At 35.9% G+C, this 19,936-nt stretch overlaps 4 protein-coding genes across 5 annotated transcripts; 2 read left to right on the plus strand and 2 right to left on the minus strand.

Annotated features, from left to right (window-relative positions):
- The first annotated feature begins 176 nt into the window (after positions 1–176).
- Positions 177–2,561, plus strand: LOC106411647 (maspardin-like). The gene is made up of 8 exons (XM_013852446.3): positions 177–364; positions 660–785; positions 922–1,020; positions 1,098–1,240; positions 1,326–1,434; positions 1,534–1,641; positions 1,723–1,863; positions 1,966–2,561. The coding sequence occupies exons 1-8, from the start codon at positions 293–295 to the stop codon at positions 2,338–2,340; spliced, it is 1,173 nt and encodes a 390-aa protein (XP_013707900.2). The 5' UTR covers positions 177–292; the 3' UTR covers positions 2,341–2,561.
- A 480-nt stretch (positions 2,562–3,041) lies between these two features.
- Positions 3,042–4,710, plus strand: LOC106414984. The gene has a single exon (XM_048776059.1). The coding sequence runs from the start codon at positions 3,265–3,267 to the stop codon at positions 4,342–4,344; it is 1,080 nt and encodes a 359-aa protein (XP_048632016.1). The 5' UTR covers positions 3,042–3,264; the 3' UTR covers positions 4,345–4,710.
- Positions 4,711–5,114: 404 nt separating this feature from the next.
- On the minus strand, positions 5,115–12,117 carry LOC106438777 (flavonoid 3'-monooxygenase CYP75B137-like). Of its 2 annotated transcripts, XM_048776058.1 has the most exons (4): positions 11,125–12,117; positions 6,288–6,303; positions 5,521–5,841; positions 5,115–5,420 (listed from the first exon to the last, which is right to left on the minus strand). In XM_048776058.1, the coding sequence occupies exons 1-4, from the start codon at positions 12,033–12,035 to the stop codon at positions 5,397–5,399; spliced, it is 1,272 nt and encodes a 423-aa protein (XP_048632015.1). In that variant the 5' UTR covers positions 12,036–12,117; the 3' UTR covers positions 5,115–5,396. The 2 variants fall into 2 exon arrangements, with proteins under 2 accessions (XP_048632015.1, XP_048632014.1); XM_048776057.1 differs by having other exon boundaries at positions 5,115–5,841.
- Positions 12,118–13,001: 884 nt separating this feature from the next.
- Positions 13,002–16,532, minus strand: LOC106438776 (flavonoid 3'-monooxygenase CYP75B137). The gene is made up of 2 exons (XM_013880050.3): positions 15,470–16,532; positions 13,002–13,725 (listed from the first exon to the last, which is right to left on the minus strand). Exons 1-2 carry the CDS (start codon positions 16,394–16,396, stop codon positions 13,102–13,104), a joined length of 1,551 nt encoding a protein of 516 aa, XP_013735504.2. The 5' UTR covers positions 16,397–16,532; the 3' UTR covers positions 13,002–13,101.
- Positions 16,533–19,936: the final 3,404 nt, after the last annotated feature.

Here is a 19,936-nt window from a genome sequence, read left to right on the forward strand (position 1 = left end):
TGTTGCATTTGGTAGTTAACCAGTCATAAATATCTCGCAAACGCACCAATTTCTAACCGCAGAACCAGTCGTACAAATCTCTTAAAACCGCTAGAAACCGCAACCACCCGCATCCACAAACACCCGCAACCGCAACCGCAACCGCTGCGGTTGAACCAGTCAGGCCCTAAAACGCTGTTATCATCTCGCCGTTAAATATTTCCATCGAAAAATTAGAAGTGAGAAAAGGAAAAAAAAAAAAACCAATTAATTTGGATTGATCGATTCGGATGTGGAGAATCTCGGATCGGCGATGAAAGGCGTCTCGTCGGCGCCTGGAGATTACGTCTACTTCAAATCTCAGGTTCCTCTTCACAAGATTCCCGTAAGCTTCCTCTTCTTCTTATTCCGCCTCCTCTCTTTGACTCTTGTTGAAAAGTTGGATCCTTTTTTTCTAGGTTAACCTCGAGCTCTTGATGAAACAAATATATTGGTTTTCGGTTAATTTTTCTTATGGGTTTTGATCGTGTAACACTAATCTTGGGAGAATTCTTCATTTGATTTGGGTTTATGAATTCAAAATATGAATTTTGATTAGGTTTATGAATGCATTTGAATTTCTTTCTGGGTTTACTTTGTTATATTTTATTATATTAGCCTTATGTGCATCTTAACCGCAGATTGGGACAAAGCAATGGCGTTACTATGACTATGGTCCGAAGACAGTTCCTCCACTCATTTGTATTCCTGGCATCGCAGGAACTGCTGATGTTTACTATAAACAGATCATGGCATTGTCTATGAAGGTATCTCAATGCGACCTAGTATTTAAACGCTTACCTGCTAACTGATAATAATATCTTTTTTGGTGACTTGACCTTTTATATATATATATCTCCTAAAGTTTTGAACTTGTTTGCTTGAATGTTGTTATATTCCCAGGGGTATCGGGTAATTTCAGTTGACATTCCACGGGTTTGGAGTTATCATGAGTGGATTCAAGCATTTGAGAAATTCCTTGACACCATTGATGTTCATCACGTAAGATCTCTTTCAGTTTCTATTGGTTGCCGAAAGATAGAGCATTGCAAGTGATTGTACTTGACCACTGTTAACAGGTGCATCTCTACGGTACTTCTCTTGGAGGCTTCTTAGCTCAACTCTTTGCTCATCACCGACCAAGAAGGGTTAAATCATTGGTTCTATCGAATACATATTTGGATACTCGCAGTTTTGCTGCTGCAATGTCATGGGCTCCTTTGTATGTCCCTCTTTATTTTTCTTGTTTGTGTGTAAGGTATCTGTACTGACTTGACTCTCTACCTCTTTTGTGATGCAATTTGCAGTGTTAGCTGGACTCCTTCTTTTTTGCTTAAACGATACGTCTTAACAGGAATACGTGACGGTCCTCACGAACCCTTTATCGCTGACTCTGTCGACTTTGCTGTCTCTCAGGTGCTTCCCCTCATAATTGTCTCGTCGTAAAAGTCTTTAAACAACATGTTAAAAAGATGAACTTACCATCCCGGTTCATTTGATTTACTTTGATTTTAGGTTGAGACATTGTCAAAAGATGATTTGGCTTCTCGGTTAACGTTAACAGTAGAGGCTGCTTCTGTGGAATCTCTACCACACTCTGATTCATTCATCACTATAATGGATGTAGGTTTTCGTTAACACGATCTTAATTTAAGATAGTTTTTTTTTTATCACCTAACTAAGTTTCGTTTCCCTATAAATCAGACGAATGATTACTGCGCAATTCCGCAAGTTCTGAAAGATGAACTTGCAGAGAGATATCCCGAAGCAAGGAGAGCTTACTTAAAGACCGGAGGAGACTTCCCGTTCCTATCACGGCCTGATGAAGTCAATTTGCATCTACAGGTAACGCATGTATACTCTGCATCTCCACAATCTGAATTTCTTATGCTTGGTACTGAAACTTCATGTTGTTGTTGCACTAAATCATTATATTCATATTTGTAGCTGCACCTAAGGCGGGTTGGAGTAGAACCACGGCCTGAAGTGGTTAAGTCCAATTCAAGAGACGGTACAGATGGCACAGACAGTAATAGCCAGAGCAAGAAGAAAACTGATGAGGATAAGGAAGACCGTAGCAACAATACGCACCAAGGCTCTGGAAGCTCAACTTCAGATCAATCACCAACATTCCCAGAAAGTTCCGGAAGCTCAAATGATCCACCTTTGCCGACAGACTCTATCAATCCTGTGTCTATGGACAACCTCCTAGTAATGCAACTGATCACTGGTGAAGTTTATAAGTCGTGTGTGGTTTTCACGTTGTGTTACTGTACATTGGTTTTGGTTCACGGTGGTTTCATCTCCAGACAGTCAGTTTAGTGTTTCTTTGTTATTTATTACCCTCTTCTGCTGTTAAAATCTTTGTTTGTTTTCCTTTTTAAGCTTGGGTGGGTCTCTTGATCTGTTTTCGGTTTCTCTTGTATGTTGTGTAAGTTGACAGACGAAGCAAGAGTTCTGTGTTTCTTTGTATGATGTTTCAAGTAACTACACTTTTGAGAGAAAAGTTTGGGGTTGGGATTAAACCAGTGTGGCTTTCAATATTCCCAGTTTTGCTCTCTTTTTGGTCTGGTTTACATTTATTTTCCTACCACTCTACCACAGCGTGAACGGTGACGGGCTGTTGATAACTTTATGCCGGAAACTACTATGTTATCTGGCCTTAAAATATTTTTCTCGAAAATTAAAGAAAAGAGAATGATATCGAGCAGGTATGAAGTGTTTAAAGTGATTTTAATTAAAATTATAAATAATTATCACTGAAAAATATACATATTTTATAAATAAAAATATGTATTTTTAAGTTTACAATTTCAAAAATATTTTAAATAAGTGATTTAAAAAGATTGATCGTAGCATTAGTGTATTTTGTTGTAATTCTTGGATAAAACATAAAAATGAAAATTTTATTTTGGACTGGCTTTAAGATATTTTAATTTCATTATAATATTTTTAATTCAGCTAAACCATCTTAAACTCATTAAAAACATAAGAAAAAAAAACTAGATGAATACACCTTTCTAGATGTTTTTTTTTTCATATGGAACTTATAAACATTTCGAAAATAGGGTTCTTGGTATAGTTATGTTTTTATTCAAACTTGTTTTGTTTCTTAGTTCGACTTCGGGCATAACAGTCTGAACTACTCCTCGGCAAAATCTACAAAACCAAATTCTATAAATCCGATCCGGGTCGGGTACGGGTTTGATTTCCATCCTTCCCTCCGTCAATTTGAATACTCCGGCAATGTTTTCTCGCTTCCTCCACAGAATCCAAAGTTCGAAACCCCAAATCACGTCTCTCAATTCAACCAAACCTTTCACCTCCCTAAACCCTAAACCCCGAACCCGAGTCGCCGTCTTCTGGGACCTCGACAACAAACCACCCGCCTCCCACCCTCCCTACGCCGCCGCCGTAAAGCTCCGAACCGCCGCGTCATCCTTCGGCTCCGTGAAACTAATGGTAGCCTACGCGAACCGCCACGCCTTCAGCTACGTCCCGTTACAAGTCCGAGAAGAGAGGAAAGATCGTAAACTCCTTAACCAACTTGAGAAAACCGGTTTATCTAAACCGGCCGAGCCGTACTTCTGCGGCGTCTGCGGTAGGAGATTCTACGCCAACGAGAAGCTCATCGCTCATTTCCGCCAGATTCACGAGACGGAGAATCAGAAGCGCGTGAGGCAGATCGAGTCTGCTAAGGGGCATCAGAGAGTGAGGCTTGTGGCGAAGTACTCGATGAAGATGGAGAAGTATAAAAGAGCTGCGAGGAATGTTCTGACTCCTAAGGAAGGTTACGGGTTGGCTGAGGAGCTGACGCGTGGCGGGTTTTGGGTTAAGATGGTGAGTGATAAACCCGAGGCGGCGGATAGAGCGTTGAAGGAGCATATGGTTGATGTGATGGATAGGAGAGAGGCTGAGTGTTTGGTTCTTGTGTCTGATGACTCTGGTTTCGCTGAGGTTTTGTGGGAGGCGAAGGAGAGGTGTTTGAGGACGGTTGTGATTGGGGATTTGAGTGAAGGGAAGCTGAAGAGGGTGGCTGACGTGGCGTATTCTTGGAAGGAGGTTGTGCTGGGGAAGGCGAAGAAGGAAGTTGAGAAGGTTGTTGGGAAGTGGAGGGATAGAGATGTGTTGAAGACGTTGGAGTGGAGTTATGACCCTGTTTTGGAGAAGGAGAGAGGTTATGCTTGCGGGGATTGGGATTATGGGTTTGATTCTGATGATGATGATGAGGTTGAGGTTGAGAGTGGAGCTGAGGTGGGAGATGGTGGTGATTGGTGGGAGATGGATGATGAAGATGGTGCTGGATCTTCGAGACCTTGTCGATAAACCTCCATAGCATTGGTTGTACAGAGGAAGATAAATCAGTACAATCTTGTGAAGCTATTGGCGTATTACATGGTTGGCAATGGCAAAAGAGAAGAAAGAAGAAAACTAAGTGGGAGAGATTGAAACATTCTTCACTCTAGTAAGCTCTCTTTGAAAGTTTATGTTCTTCATTCATTGTCTCTAGTTGTCTGAGATTCTATAGGCATTGATTCAATTTGTTTTTCCAAACCATCATATGGTTACTCAGGATAGAGAACAAGATACGGTGCATAGAAAGTTTTGGATTCACAGAATATATTGAATTACTACAGAGTGTATATGCATCAAAGTCCCAAGCTAGTTTATTTTAATTTTTTTTTCTCTTTTTTTTTTGTAATTAACGAGGTAGAAGAACTACACTGTCCACACTAGCATCGGTTCGGTTTATTATAGTTTTTTTGTTCTAGAAATATAGGATCCATTTGGGTCTTTGGAAAATCCAGTTAGGTTTTTGGTAATTGGGATTCGGATAATATCCGAGATAATTTCGAATCTAATTTGATTCCGATTCGGTTTCAGTTTTTTTGGGTTAATGCGGGTGTAAAACAAGGAAATTCAGGTTTTAAAATTAAATATCAGATTTTTAGGTTTTCAGATAAAAACTCGGATAATTTGATATATTTTTGGACAAAAATCCGAACCAATACCATGTAAGCTATCAAAGTTTATATTAAAGAAATGTGGACTGATATGAAGCTAATATCAAAACATGCAAGTTAAACAAATGCTCCTTGTTCAATAATTTTGTTATTTTTAACCAAAACTGGTGATTAGTTTTACTACAAAAAAAATAGATGACGACAGAAAACTACATAAACACAACGATCTTAGCTTCTACAGATAAAGATTAGGATCAGACAACCTCGGAACAGGCATGGCAATAAGAGGGTTTTTGAGCTTCAAGACAATACCAAACTTATCTTCCACATTGAACACATGGCCTTCCGGAATCTTCCAATCAAATGAATGTAACAGCATGGCAAGAGTGTACTGAACCATCCTCTCGGCGAGTGCTAAACCGGCGCAAATCCTCCGGCCTGATCCAAAAGGAAGAAAGATATAGTCAGTTCCGTGGAAATCACAAGACTTCTTATCAAGAAACCTCTCAGGACGAAACTCATTCGGATTTTCCCACACGTTTGGATCTCTCTGAATAGACCAGACATTGATGAAGATCTTAGTGTCCTTAGGGACGGTGTAACCGCCGACCACAGTTGTTTCTGCTGGACGGTGAGGGACTAACAAAGGAACGGTCGGGTATAGCCTAAGTGTTTCTTTCATAATGGCTACTATGTAAGGAAGTTTAGTGATGTGTGATTCTTCAACAATGTTATCTTTTCCTACAACTTCGTCTAGCTCATGTTGCGCTCTCTTCATTGACTCTTGGTTCTTTATAAGCTCCGCCATAGCAAACTCTATCGTGTTTGTAGATGTATCAGTACCACCAATCACCATATCCTTCGCATATGCAGTATATAACAAACGCATGAATCAAAATAATTTTCATGAGCTAAGAAACATATTATGAAACAATTAAGGGCAAATCTTCGAAAAGAACATAAAATGTTTTTATGACTAAAATAATACACATAGAATACAATGACCAAAATATGTTTGTCAATTGTAGATGATAATTATATTCTGACTATAGATATATAATAATAAATAAATATTTTAAAAGATATTGTTTGCAAAAAACAGAATTTTTGTTTTAGAAGAAAATATTTGAACTTTTTTTCTTAAAACTACCAAAAATTAAACTCTAAATTTAAATTAATTAACTTTTGAGATATAAATGTCTCTTACCTGTTTGATAAAATCTATTTTGGTTATTTTGACGTTTGAAGACTTTATTTTTATGATAAGTTTTTTTAGTGGTAAGATATATCTCAACAATTACTTACCGCGAGTACGGCTTTGTTGGGAAAAATTAGCGGATAATATTTTCTTCGAGAGGTTAAGATGGAATGTAGACGGTTTTTGTTTGAGATAACCTTCGTATTTTAGGAAAGGGATTTTTCTACTAAAGCTTGTGTTTGGAGATTTCTTGGAGACTTTTAGAACTCTTGCTGAAATGTTTTCTCTCTATTATTTTTCTTGATTCTGGATGATTACAAATAGTGCTAAACACCCCTATTTATACAAGTGAAGGAGTACACTCTAACATGTTCTAGATTTCTCTAAATTATTATTTTATCTAACTCCATAACTTTCTCTCTTCTTCTCCATAATTCTAGATAGTTCTTCTTCTTGGGCTCTTGGATCATAACTTGATTAGTTATTATTCTTGGGCTAATGAGGGAAAACCCAACAAATCTCTCCCTTCCCGATTTAGCCCGAAACCGTTGCCATCCCCGTGCCTTTGCAGCAATTTTCAAACTTCTTAAGCGGTAATACCTTGGTCATAAAATCTGACCAGTTTTCATCTGTGTGTACCTTGTTGAGATGTATGAGCTTCTCTTCAAGAACTTCTCGGATCCAATGATGCCGAATGTCGATGTGCTTCGAGCGGGAGTGAAACGTTGGGTTCTTTGCTAGGTGAATAGCACTTTGGTTGTCACATAACAAGTTGTACTTGTCTTGCTTCACTCCTAATTCATGTAAGAAGTTCTTCATCCATAGCATCTCTTTGCACGCTTCCGTTGCTGCGATATACTCTGCTTCCGTGGTAGATAAGGCAACACACTTTTGTAGCTTCGACTGCCATGAAATAGCTCCCCCTGCAAAGGTAGTTACAAATCCTGATGTCGATTTTCTTGAATCTTTATCACCAGCCTAATCTGCATCGGTGTAACCGTTCAACTCCAATTTTCCATTGCCAAAACATAAACACTTCTTCGTTGTGCCTCGTAGATAGCGTAGGATCCACTTAACTGCTTTCCAATGCTCCTTTCCTGGATTCGCTAGAAAGCGACTCACAACTCCTACAGCGTAGACAATGTCGGGTCTGGTGCACACCATAGCATACATGAGACTGCCCACGGCTGATGCATATGGGGTAGTCTTCATTTCCTCTTTCTCCTTCTCACTTGTTGGACTTTGTTTTGAACTTAGCTTGAAATGTCCACCAAGTGGAGTGCTCACCGGCTTTGCTTTGTGCATGTTGAATCTCTCCAACACTCTTTCCACATATCGTTCTTGGGACAGCCATAAAAGCTTCTTTGGTCTATCCCGAGTGATCTTCATTCCAAGAATCTGTCTCGCTTGCCCCATATCTTTCATCGCAAAACACCTTCCCAAATCTTTCTTCAATGCGGCTATCTTGTTGCGATCTTGGCCAACAATTAACATATCGTCAACATAGAGCAATAATATGAGAAAGTCGCTGCTTTCATACTTCTTTATGAAAACGCAATGATCATTCTTGGTTTTCTTGAAGTTGTGATCTACCATGAAGGAGTCAAACTTCTTGTACCATTGTCTTGGGGCTTGCTTGAGGCCGTAAAGACTCTTCTTTAATCGGCATACCAAGTCTTCTTTTTCTGGAACCTTGAATCCTTCAGGTTGCTCCATATAGATCTCCTCCTCGAGTTCACCGTGTAGAAAGGCCGTCTTGACATCGAGTTGTTCAATCTCCAAGTCTAGAACCGCTGCTAGACCAAGAACCACTCGGATAGAGGACATCTTCACTACTGGAGAGAATATTTCTTCAAAATCTATGCCTTTCTTCTGGTTGAATCCTTTCACAACCAATCGGGCTTTGTATCTTGGATTTGAGCTTCTCTCCTCATACTTCAACCTGTACACCCACTTGTTCTTCAAGGCTCTCTTTCCTTTTGGTAGCTTCACCAGCTCGTAAGTGTGATTATCATGCAAGGATTGCATTTCATCTTGCATGGCTTCAACCCACTCATCTTTATGAGTGTCTCCTATGGCCTCTTCATAGCTTTGAGGCTCCCCCTCATCTGTAAGATTGACGTACTCATCTCGATAGTATCTTACAGATGGTCTTGTCTCTCTTCCAGACCTTCTTGGCTCATGTTCTTCCTCTGGCTCCACTTGATCTTCTTCTTCACCTTCACCATTCGGATCCATGATGGGATCCCCTTCGCCATCATCTCCAATCACTTGTTCATGATTTTGGGGCTTATAAGAATCTTCATTCCTTACAACCCTTAGCTTTGGTTTCTTTAATTTGTTGATGTCTTCGATTGTTTGATCTTCGAAGAAAACAACATCTCTGCTCCGGATAACTTTTCTGTTAACCGGATCCCAAAGCCGATAGCCGAAATCATCTCTTGGTGACCTAAGATAGATGCACTCTTTAGTCTTGGAGTCTAGTTTGGCTCGTTCATCCTTAGGGATATGGACGAACGCTCTGCACCCAAACACCTTCAAATGGTTGTAAGAGATCTTCTTACCCGACCAAACTTCCTCCGGGACATTGCCTTCCAAAGGAACTGATGGTGTGAGATTTATGACGTCCACTGCAGTCTTTATGGCTTCTCCCCAAAATGGCTTGGGTAGTTTAGCGTGAGAGAGCATGCACCGAACTCTTTCTGTGATCGTTCGATTCATTCTTTCAGCTAGCCCATTCAGTTGTGGCGTCTTTGGTGGTGTCTTCTCCATTCTGATTCCATGAGCTTTGCAAAACGCTTCAAAGGGACCTCGATACTCTCCACCATTGTCAGATCGAACACACTTGAGTTTTTGACCCGTACTTCGTTCTGCTTGGGCTACAAACTCCTTGAAAGCATCAAGAACTTGATCTTTTGTTTTCAAAAGATGTATCCACACCTTTCTTGAATGGTCATCAATAAAGGTGACGAAATATGATGCACCTCCATTGGATTTCTCGGACATGGAGCATACGTCAGTATGCACAAGATCAAGAATATGCTTTCTTCTCATAGGCGTAGACGATCTTCGGAAAGCGACTCTATGTTGTTTTCCGGCTAAGCAATCATGACATGGTGAGAGAGAGAGACCTTTCATATCAGGAAGAAGTTTCTTGCGAGAAAGTATGTTTAAACCTTTCTCACTCATATGCCCGAGTCTTCGGTGCCATATATCCATGTCATCACTTGCGACATTTACTTCTTCCTTGCAAAGCTTGGCTTGAGTCACATATAATGAGCCTTCTTTACTTCCTCGAGCCATGATCAAACTTCCTTTGGTTAGCTTCCATTTGCCACTACCAAAGTGGCTATCGAAACCGGCATCATCGAGCTTCCCGGTTGATATGAGATTGAGCCGAATGTCGGGAACATGCCTCACATCTTTGAGAACTATCTTACATCCCGTGTTTGATGTAAGAATAACATCCCCCTTTCCAACGATCTTGCTTCTTCCTTGATTTCCTATTTGAACATTACCGAAGTCACCACTTTGGTAGGTTGTGAAGAAGCTTCCATGAGGGGTGACATGAAAAGAAGCACCAGAATCAACGATCCATGAACTATCATCAGAGCTAAGATTACATTCTCCAATGAGATATAATTCTTCGCTCTGGTCTTCCACAATGGTGGTAGTCTTGTCTTCATGCTTCTTTGTAGGATTGAACCGGTCTGGTTTGATATTACCGGTTTGTTTGTCTCTCTTGAAAAACCGACATTCCGACTTCATGTGACCCGGCTTGCCGCAATAGTAGCAGGTAACTCTTGGACGTGACTTGGATCTTCCTCGAGATTGGTCTCGTCCTCTGTTTCTGTTGTGACCACGAGTCTCTTCTCTACCCCGTCTATCAACAATGTTAGCTTCTGAATAAGAACTTGAACCTCGCTCCTTCCTGCGGACTTCTTCGTTTAGAAGGCTATCACTGACGGTGTCCATGGTAAGCTTTCCCTCCGGTGCTGAATTGCTTAGAGTGACAACTAGTGTGTCCCAACTCTCTGGTAGTGAACTAAGGAGTAAAAGGGCTTGCATTTCGTCTTCAACCTTCATATCAACTTTGTTAAGTTGATTTACGATCCCCTTGAAATTGTTCAAGTGCTCCATCATGCTCTGGCCATCCTTGTACTCCAACTTTACCAACCGTCGAACAAGAAGAGCTTTGTTTCGAGGTGTTTTCTTTTGAATCATGGATTCAAGTTTTGTCCATAATTCAAAAGCATTTGTGTAGGTAGAGACATGTTCAAAGAGAGATCGGTCGACATACTTGCGTATTACGGCAACCGCTTTTCTATTAAGAATCTCCCATGCTTTATCATCCTTTCCTTCCGGCTTATCCTTCATGATGATGGGCTCATGCAAATCTTTGCAATAAAGATGATCTTCCATCATCGGTTTCCAATAAGAGAAGTTGTCCGTCGTGAGCTTGAACATATCACCTTCAAAGGTAACGGTGGCCTCCATCTTCACTTCTTCAAAGATAACTGGTAACTTAGCTCTGATACCAGTTGTTGGGAAAAATTAGCGGATAATATTTTCTTCGAGAGGTTAAGATGGAATGTAGACGGTTTTTGTTTGAGATAACCTTCGTATTTTAGGAAAGGGATTTTTCTACTAAAGCTTGTGTTTGGAGATTTTTTGGAGACTTTTAGAACTCTTGCTGAAATGTTTTCTCTCTATTATTTTTCTTGATTCTGGATGATTACAAATGGTGCTAAACACCCCTATTTATACAAGTGAAGGAGTACACTCTAACATGTTCTAGATTTCTCTAAATTATTATTTTATCTAACTCCATAACTTTCTCTCTTCTTCTCCATAATTCTAGATAGTTCTTCTTCTTGAGCTCTTGGATCATAACTTGATTAGTTATTATTCTTAGGCTAATGAGGGAAAACCCAACAGGCTTTGACATGGTTAATCGTAATGGGAACCTCCGAGTTGGCTTCTTGGTCCTTTAGCTTCATCAACTGTTGCAAAAAGTCTTTGCACTCACCATCATTCTTACTTCCTAGATTTGTCATCTTCTCAATGGCTCCGTCGAATATGGCATCGAGCTCACGAGCATACACGCGCATCTGCTTCACGAGCCCTTGAAGATCAAATCTCGCTAGCCACGGAAAAAAATCTGAAACATTAGGCTCACCCAAAAGCCTAGTTATATCAGAGACCACTCCTTTAAACTCTGTTCCAACACTCTCCATCTCCTCGGCCTTCACCGAACTTCCCCATAACATATTCGTCATTAGGTTCATCATCGTCACAAACAACTGATCACCAACGTTCACCGCCGATTTTTCTCGACTTTTCTCGTATAAAAACCTCGTTCTCTCTCGGATCTCTTTGCGCCGTAGGGCGTAGAATGAATCCAACCTTTTGCGGCTTAGTAGTTTGAGAACACAAACTTTTCTAAGCATTCTCCACTCCGCACTGTACGGTAACCAAACAATGTCGAGACCACCATAGCTAATGGCTCGAGCCGTGAGAGGGACGTCACGGTTTGAGAAGTTGATGTCTTGTTCTTTCAAGATCTCTCGGGATAGCGACGGAGTGTTGACCACGACAGTTAGTTTTGAGCCAAGGTTGAGTCTGAAGATTGGACCGTATTCTTGAGCGAGGTCTCTGAAGTAGGTGTGAAGGTCCGGTTTAAGAAACGGGAGGTTTCCGACGATAGGTAGCCCTCGGGGTCCAGGTGGTAGAGGCGGTTGCGGCGAGCGTTTGAGAAGGAACCAGAGAACTGTAATGATAGTAGTGAGAACTAGAATTGCGTAAGGAGGAACGTTCATTGTGTTGTCGGTGAAGAGATTTGAAATCGGAGACATATCTTTTATGTCTGTTTGTAGAAACTTTGAGATAAATGTGGTTGTATGGTGTTTTTGCACATCATCATTTCAGCTTCAGACGTTTCCCAATATATAGAAAAAATGTCATAAAAAAAATTATAGTAAAAACCAAAATTTTTTTGTGGACATCTGGAAATCTAAATCCTGTGAAAGTGATAAGAAACTTGCCAACAAAAAAATATTTTATTCATGAATACTTATTCCTTTAAAATATGGGTTTTTAGTATAACTATTTTTAGATCGGATGAAAAACTTTTAACTAAAACTTTATGTTTTAAGACCCTCCACTATTAAACTGTTAATGATATTAACCATCCATCGGTAAAGTCGTCTTTTCTGAACGGAGATCTGTTAAATTGAAACGCGGAGTTTTATTTAATCACAAAAACGACACGAGATGTTTAATTTTTTTTTGTTTTTAGTGATTTAAACTTCCAACTATTTTTAGATCAGACGAAAAAACCTTCCAACTAAATGTTTATGTTTATAAACCCTCAACTATTGAAACGTAAATGCATGTAACCCTCTGTCAATGGCGTCTATTCTGAACGGAGACATGATGGTAAATTGAAACGCTTTAATCAGATAAATGACATGATATGTTTAAATTCATCACGATTGGTGTCAAAACGGCATGATTTTTTGAACCAGATTTTAAATCCCCTCATTCTGTCTCTAGTTCGATTCAATAGGCGGTGATTCAATCTGTTCTTCCAAACCATCATATGGTTTATCAAGTGTTTAGTCAGGCTAGAGAACAAGGTACATTGCATATATAGTTTTGGATTCACAAAATAGATTGAATTACTACAGTGTATATACATCAAAGCCCCAAGCGAGTTTATTATTATTATTTTCCTATTTTAGTTATATTAAAGAAATTTGAACCCAAGAAAGGAAATTTGGACAGATACGAAACTAATATCAAAGCAATGACAAATGCTCTTAGTTCAATAATTTGTTTTTAAACCGAAATTGATGATTATTTTTATTACACAAACATACCTGACGTTCGAAAACTTCATAAATACAAAGATCTTAGTTTCTACAGATAAAGATTAGGATCAGACAACCTCGGAACGGGCATGGCAATAAGAGGGTTTTTGAGCTTCAAGACAATACCAAACTTATCTTCCACATTTAACTCATGGCCTTCTGGAACCTTCCAATCGAATGAATGCAACAGCGTTGCAAGAGTGTACTGAACCATCCTCTCTGCGAGTGCTACACCGGCGCAGATTCTCCGGCCAGATCCAAAAGGAAGAAAGCTATAGTCAGTTCCATGGAAATCACAAGACTTCTTATCAAGAAACCTCTCGGGACGAAATTCGTTCGGGTTTTCCCACACATTTGGATCTCTTTGAATAGACCAAACATTGATGAAGATTTTAGTGTCCTTAGGGACGGTGTAACCGCCGACCACAGCTGTTTCAGCTGGACGGTGAGGGACTAACAAAGGAACGGTCGGGTAAAGCCTAAGTGTTTCTTTCATAATGGCTACTATGTAAGGAAGTCTAGTGATGTGTGATTCTTCAACAATGTTATCCTTTCCTACAACTTCGTCTAGCTCTTGTTGCGCTCTCTTCATCGACTCTGGGTTCTTTATAAGCTCGGCCATCGCAAACTCTATCGTGTTTGTAGATGTATCAGTACCACCAATCACCATATCCTTCGCATATACAGTACGTATATAACAAACATGAATCAAAATCATTCTCATGAGCTAAGAGACATGTTATGAAACAATTAAGGGCAAATCTCTAAAAATAACATAAACTAGATTTTGACCCGTGCAACCGCACGGGTGTTTGTTTTCACTTTTCTATACATAAATTATTGTTTTAGAGCATAAATGGTATATATTTTTAATGTTAATCATATACTTAAATATTTATATAACTATTTGAAATACAATAATTTTATAATTTGCATGTTATAATTAATTAATTGTTTAAACCGTATGTATGTACCACTTCTTATTATATATTTATCTTATTGTATTTGCATTTAGTTATTAAGAAAATTAATATATTCATGAGAAAATATATTTAAAAATTATTTTGTATTTAATTTATGCTAAATTCTGACCCGTCTTTCAAAACTGGATTTCTTTTTACCAATATTTTTATGCTTATTCATTTTAGATAATTTATTATTATATATATAAAAGTCTAAGATATGTTAATTTTTAGACATGTATTATATACTTTGTTAATTTTAAGTTGTTCTATCATCATATTATATTTTAAATAAATAGTTTATATTTATGAAAATAAAATTTATTAATTTATTAATTGAATATAATTTTATCATATTTATTTTAGTATAATAATTATATTTTAACATCATCATGACTATAAAGTAGATAAAATATGATATAATTTATTTATTTTCATTTTTAAACGATAACTTAAAATACATTAAGTTATTGTTTAAATATTTTTACACAGATTTATTAGAATTTTTAAAATATAATATATAAATATATATTATTTTATGATTAAAGTAGTTACAAAAATTTTATATTATTAACTTTACAGAAATACATGTTAATTTTATACATGTATTATATAGTTTGATAATGTTAACCCATCTTACCAACATATTAGATTTTATTTTGAACATAAATATTTTATAATTACGAAAATAAAATATATAAATATATAAATTTAATACAATTTTATTATATTTAGCTCAATATAATAATTTTATTTTAATATGATTGATTATGATTATATAATAAATAAAATATTATAGATTTTTTTATTTTTATTTTTATATAACTGAATATATTAATATATAATAATATTTTAAACTAATTTCAAAATTAATGAAAATATTTAAATATATTTTCGAAAATGAAGATCTTATAAAAATCTTTTTAAACAGATTTGTTAGAATTTAAAATAAATATATTTGTATTTAAAATGAAAAGATATCAAAAGATATTATGATTAAAATATTTTAAAAATTTTATTTATTATTAGTCTGAACTAAAATGTAATATGAATTTTTATGAATAGGTCCATTAGGTCCATTTTTTAAAAAAATCACACATGAATCAAGGTTGTGACTTCTGTTTTAATATATAAGAAGATTGTTTTTATGACCAAAAGAACACAGAAAAAATGACTAAATTAAATATGTTTCATTAAAAAGGTAAATAACAATTATATTTCTACTTAAATATTTTTAAAAGAGATTTTCGCAATAAACTGAATTTTTTATTTAAAAAAAAATATTCTAATTTTTTCTCTCCAAAAGAACCAGAACAACCCAAAATTAAACTCTTGGAGGAGGAGTATAAATGTCTTTTACTCTTCAATAAAATCTATTTTAGTTATTTTGATTTTGAAAACTATTTTTGTGATAAAAACTTTTTAGTACTACTATATTTCTCAACAGTTAATTACCGCGAGAACAGCTTTGACATGGTTAACCGTAATGGGAACCTCCGAGTTGGCTTCTTGGTCCTTTAGCTTCATCAACTGTTGCAAAAAGTCTTTGCACTCACCATCATCCTTACTTTCTAGTTTTGGCATCTTCTCAATGGCTCCGTCGAATATGGCATTAAGCTCACGAGAACACACGCGCATCTGCTTCAAGAGCCCTTGAAGATCGAATCTCGCTAGCCACGGAAAGAAATCCGAAATATTAGGCTCACCCAAAAGCCTAGTTATCTCAGAAACCACTACTTTAAACTCTGTTCCAACACTCTCCATCTCATCGGCTTTCACCGAACCTCCCCACAACATATTAATCGTTAGATTCATCATCGTCACGAACAATTGATCACCAACGTTAACCGCCGCCTCTTCTTGACTTTTCTCGTATAAAAACCTCGTTCTCTCTCGGATCTCTTTGCGCCTTAGCTCGTAAATTGAATCCAACGTTTTGCGGTTAAGTAGTTTGAGAACACAAACTTTTCTAAGCATTCTCCACTCCGCACTGTACGGTAACCAAACAATGTCGAGACCACCATAGGTAATGACTCGAGCCGTGAGAGGGACGTCACGGTTTGAGAAATTGATGTCTTGTTCTTTCAAGATCTCTCGAGCTAGCGACGGAGTGTTGACCACGACAGTTAGTTTTGAGCCAAGGTTGAGTTTGAAGATTGGACCGTATTCTTGAGCGAGGTCTCTGAAGTAGGTGTGAAGGTCCGGTTTAAGAAACGGGAGGTTTCCGACGATAGGTAGCCCTCGGGGTCCAGGTGGTAGAGGCGGTTGCGGCGAGCGTTTGAGAAGGAACCAGAAAACTGTAATGATAGTAGTGAGAACGAGAATTGCGTAAGGAGGAACGTTCATTGTGTTGTCGGTGAAGAGGTTTGAGATCGGAGACATGTTTTTACAGCTGTTTGTCGAAACGCTGAGATTGACAAATGTTGTTGTGTAGTGTTTCTTTTAAGTACGTCATCATTTTAGCTTCAGTTTCCCAATATATATAGAGAAAATGTCATACAAAAATAAATAATAGGAGAAGCCAATTTTCTTTTGTGGACATCTGGAAAACCTATATCGAGTGAAGGTAGGGCTGTTCAATATGGTAAAACCGAACCGTACCGAACCGAACAGAACCGAAATAGACAATATGGTTTGGTTTTGGTATATACCATATAAACCGAATGGATATAATTTTATAAAAACCGTAGGATTTGGATATGGTTTGGTATATAACCGATTAAACCGAATAAACCGAACAAAACCGATTAAAAGTAGAAACATGTAAATATGTATCTATTTTAAAACAATACATGAAAATCTATTTGTTACATAAGTTAAATTTGTGTTAATAACTATTACCATAATTTTATAGTAATAAAAAACCGTAATTTGTAAAACACTTGATAAATAACAATACATCGCAATTCATACATCTTATTTTCTAAGTTTTTTTTGATCTTTTTGATTTATTTTAGTCTTCACTTAATTAATATGAAGATTATAAATTTGATGGACAATAATTAATGGAAAATTTTCAATTGAAAAAGCATGACTTTAATGAACACTAAATATGGAAGAGTGGAAAAACTTTTCTTTTATGTTTCTGTTTTGTTTCATATTTTTATTTTCAAAATTTCAAGCTTTGATTTTAGTTATAGAATTGATTATTTTATTTGATGGTAGAAGCATTTTTACTTTTTTGTTCATCTATTTGAACATGTAATATATTTTTAATAAATGACTGTGTTGACAATATGACTCTAAAATTCATATAATATGATCTCAAACAAAATAATTATGTTTTTTGGTATAAAACCGAATAAACCGAAAACCGACGGTATATAAACCGAACCGAACCGAAGTAAATATGGATTTAGAATGGTAGTTATATTTTACTAACCGAAATACCGAAAACCGAAAAAACCCGAACCGAAACCGAACCGATATCCGGATTGAACATCCCTAAGTGAAGGTGATTAGAAACTCAACGACAAAAAGAAATCATTTATTTAATGAATATTTTATTTATTTAAAATAAAAATAAGAATAAAAAACGAAATAAAAGGTTGTTAAAGAAAAACCATGGGAAAACCCGTGAAAAATTATAAGTACATACTTTATTTATTTATTTTTAATAGAAACTAAATTATTATAAGAATTATATTTTACCATCAAAAATTTATAATGAGTATCTCTACTGTTGGATGTTTTTAACATTTGACGCGATATAATACTTTTTATTGTTTTTATGGAACTTACTCTTTCGTATTAAAAAACAAAAAAAAATACTTTGTGACCAAAAAATAAATAGGTGATCCAAATTTTGAAAACTTTTGAAGCCACAAAAACCATATCTTCTTGGACCCAGACATGAAAAATGAAAAGAGAGTTTGTGTAGTAGAATGATTGCTAGACGATAACATGATCTTAAGGAACTAAAAAAACAATCGTAAAATAATATATCTTTGTCTACATCGTGAAATACTATTTATTATGCTACATGTACAAATATTTTTAGACTTTAATAGATTTATCCTCAATTTTCAGTGGTCGATAAATCGAACTCAGATGCTCAAAGTTCTTGCAGAATGATAGGATTCCCCTAAATACAAGGCAGTCGAATAGTTTTCTTTTTTTTTCATATCAAAAACTTATTCTAGTCTGAAAAATAGATCAAAATCAAAAAATTAACATAAAAAATTCTTATGAAAAGACTACAGTTTTACTTAATAAATTATTAATTTCATTCTGTGTCCTAGGTACATCAAAAAATCTTGAAGAATTAAAATATTCGTTGTAATGCAGCTATTTTTCAACTCTGTTGAATAGTTTCAAACACATCTTCCGTAAAGAAAATATCTTGAGAGGTGAATATGATGTTTACGTAACTGGTTATGATCATGACTTTGTAATAAAATAAGTAACACCAGAGTATATATTTTATTATTAAAGCCCAACCCGAACTCAAACAGAAAGTACAAGAACTTTGGTCAGCTATTGTGTTTAGGGTAGGTATCATTTTTCTTTTTCTTTTTGAATTCAAGATTAATCTCTATACCTATCTTAGTAAAATGAACATGGACTAGATACCTGATTCAAATCTTTAAATTATACACCATGCACTGTTCTGCATGTGCTGCCGTCTTCTATGAATAGCAAAGGACTCGAAACAGATGAATCCAAATCTATCCTAAGATTAATGCATTCACTTGTTCAATCAAGTAATCTGGTGCTCATCTAGCAGAGACCAAATGTATTACCACAAAGAAAATAGTGCTCTTTCACAAATCTCTTTTTACATAATTGCAGTCATACTCTCTTTGTATTTATGTCATTATTTCCACATTCAAGAGTCAAGAGTCATATGAACGCAGACTACAAGGATCATTTTATATCACCTAGTCCAATTGACTCATAAAATGTGAAAGTTGATACATTTTTTTAGACAGCTAACCTTATTTGCCTAAGTGATAGATCTCAGCCTTAGACTATCAACAATGGTCTTTCTACACATCCTCCACCTCATCTCCTATCTCTTCCATATCATCTTCTCTTCCTTCTACCAACTAATTCAACAACCACTAAATTTTTCTATTCTACAATGGCTTGTTGAGAAAAATTCAATATCTTTTCTTATAATTTTTTTCTTTCACAATTTTGCCTTCTTATATGTTTTTTTTTCCCATTACATATTGAAATTTATGGATTAATATTAAACTGAAATAATTAAGAATTAGAACTATTGATTAAAGTTAAATAACAATAGTTAATAATTGGGATTTATTTCATTATAATTTTTTTTTTGAAAATTGATAAATTTTGAGGTAATAATAAATTTTAGAAAATAAAAAATTATGATATAATTTATCTCAAATAATTCAAATGAAAAAATAAATCAAAAATCTCTATGACCAATAATTTAATGACAAATGGTCATTAAAGACTCCACTTTATGGATTCAACATTGTTGAATTCTTTCAACCATGTTTAATACACCTAGGATTCAACTTGTTTTTCAGTAGACTTTTGTACTCTTTCAACTACTGAATTATTTATTCAATAAACCATTGTAGAGAGTCTTAGATAACATTTTTCTTATCACACACATGTTTCCAAATACTTTGGCTTTTTGAATTAAAATCTTGTTCAAACCAGATAAACAGAACAAAGCTTATCGTTTGTTATGCATACTTTAAGTTTGGAGACATATGGTTTTCCTTGACATATTCTTCCACCTGTTTCAGACATATATTTATTTCCTTAATAAAATATATTTTTTAACTTTAAAGAAAATACCATATTCTTTTGTTTGACTAGTATAGATTTTCACATATTAATTACTTTTTATAATATTTTTTATCTTATGTATATTCTTCCACCTATTTCACAAATATATTTCTTTCCTTAATAAAAGATATTTTAACTTTAAAGAAAATACCA

This window comes from Brassica napus, chromosome A3 (assembly GCF_020379485.1).
Source record: "Brassica napus cultivar Da-Ae chromosome A3, Da-Ae, whole genome shotgun sequence".
Classification (NCBI taxonomy): Eukaryota; Viridiplantae; Streptophyta; class Magnoliopsida; order Brassicales; family Brassicaceae; genus Brassica; species Brassica napus.

Coding starts and splice junctions, on each gene's coding strand:
- LOC106438776 (XM_013880050.3), bottom strand. CDS start 16,396: ATGTCTCCGATCTCAAACCTCTTCACCGACAACACAATGAACGTTCCT. Junction 13,726..15,469: donor ATGTCAAAGCTGTTCTCGCG/GTAATTAACTGT, acceptor GTATATGCGAAG/GATATGGTGATTGGTGGTAC.
- LOC106438777 (XM_048776057.1), bottom strand. CDS start 12,035: ATGTCTCCGATTTCAAATCTCTTCACCGACAACACAATGAACGTTCCT.
- LOC106414984 (XM_048776059.1), top strand. CDS start 3,265: ATGTTTTCTCGCTTCCTCCACAGAATCCAAAGTTCGAAACCCCAAATC.
- LOC106411647 (XM_013852446.3), top strand. CDS start 293: ATGAAAGGCGTCTCGTCGGCGCCTGGAGATTACGTCTACTTCAAATCT. Junction 1,241..1,325: donor GCAATGTCATGGGCTCCTTT/GTATGTCCCTCT, acceptor TGCAATTTGCAG/TGTTAGCTGGACTCCTTCTT. Junction 1,435..1,533: donor TCGACTTTGCTGTCTCTCAG/GTGCTTCCCCTC, acceptor CTTTGATTTTAG/GTTGAGACATTGTCAAAAGA.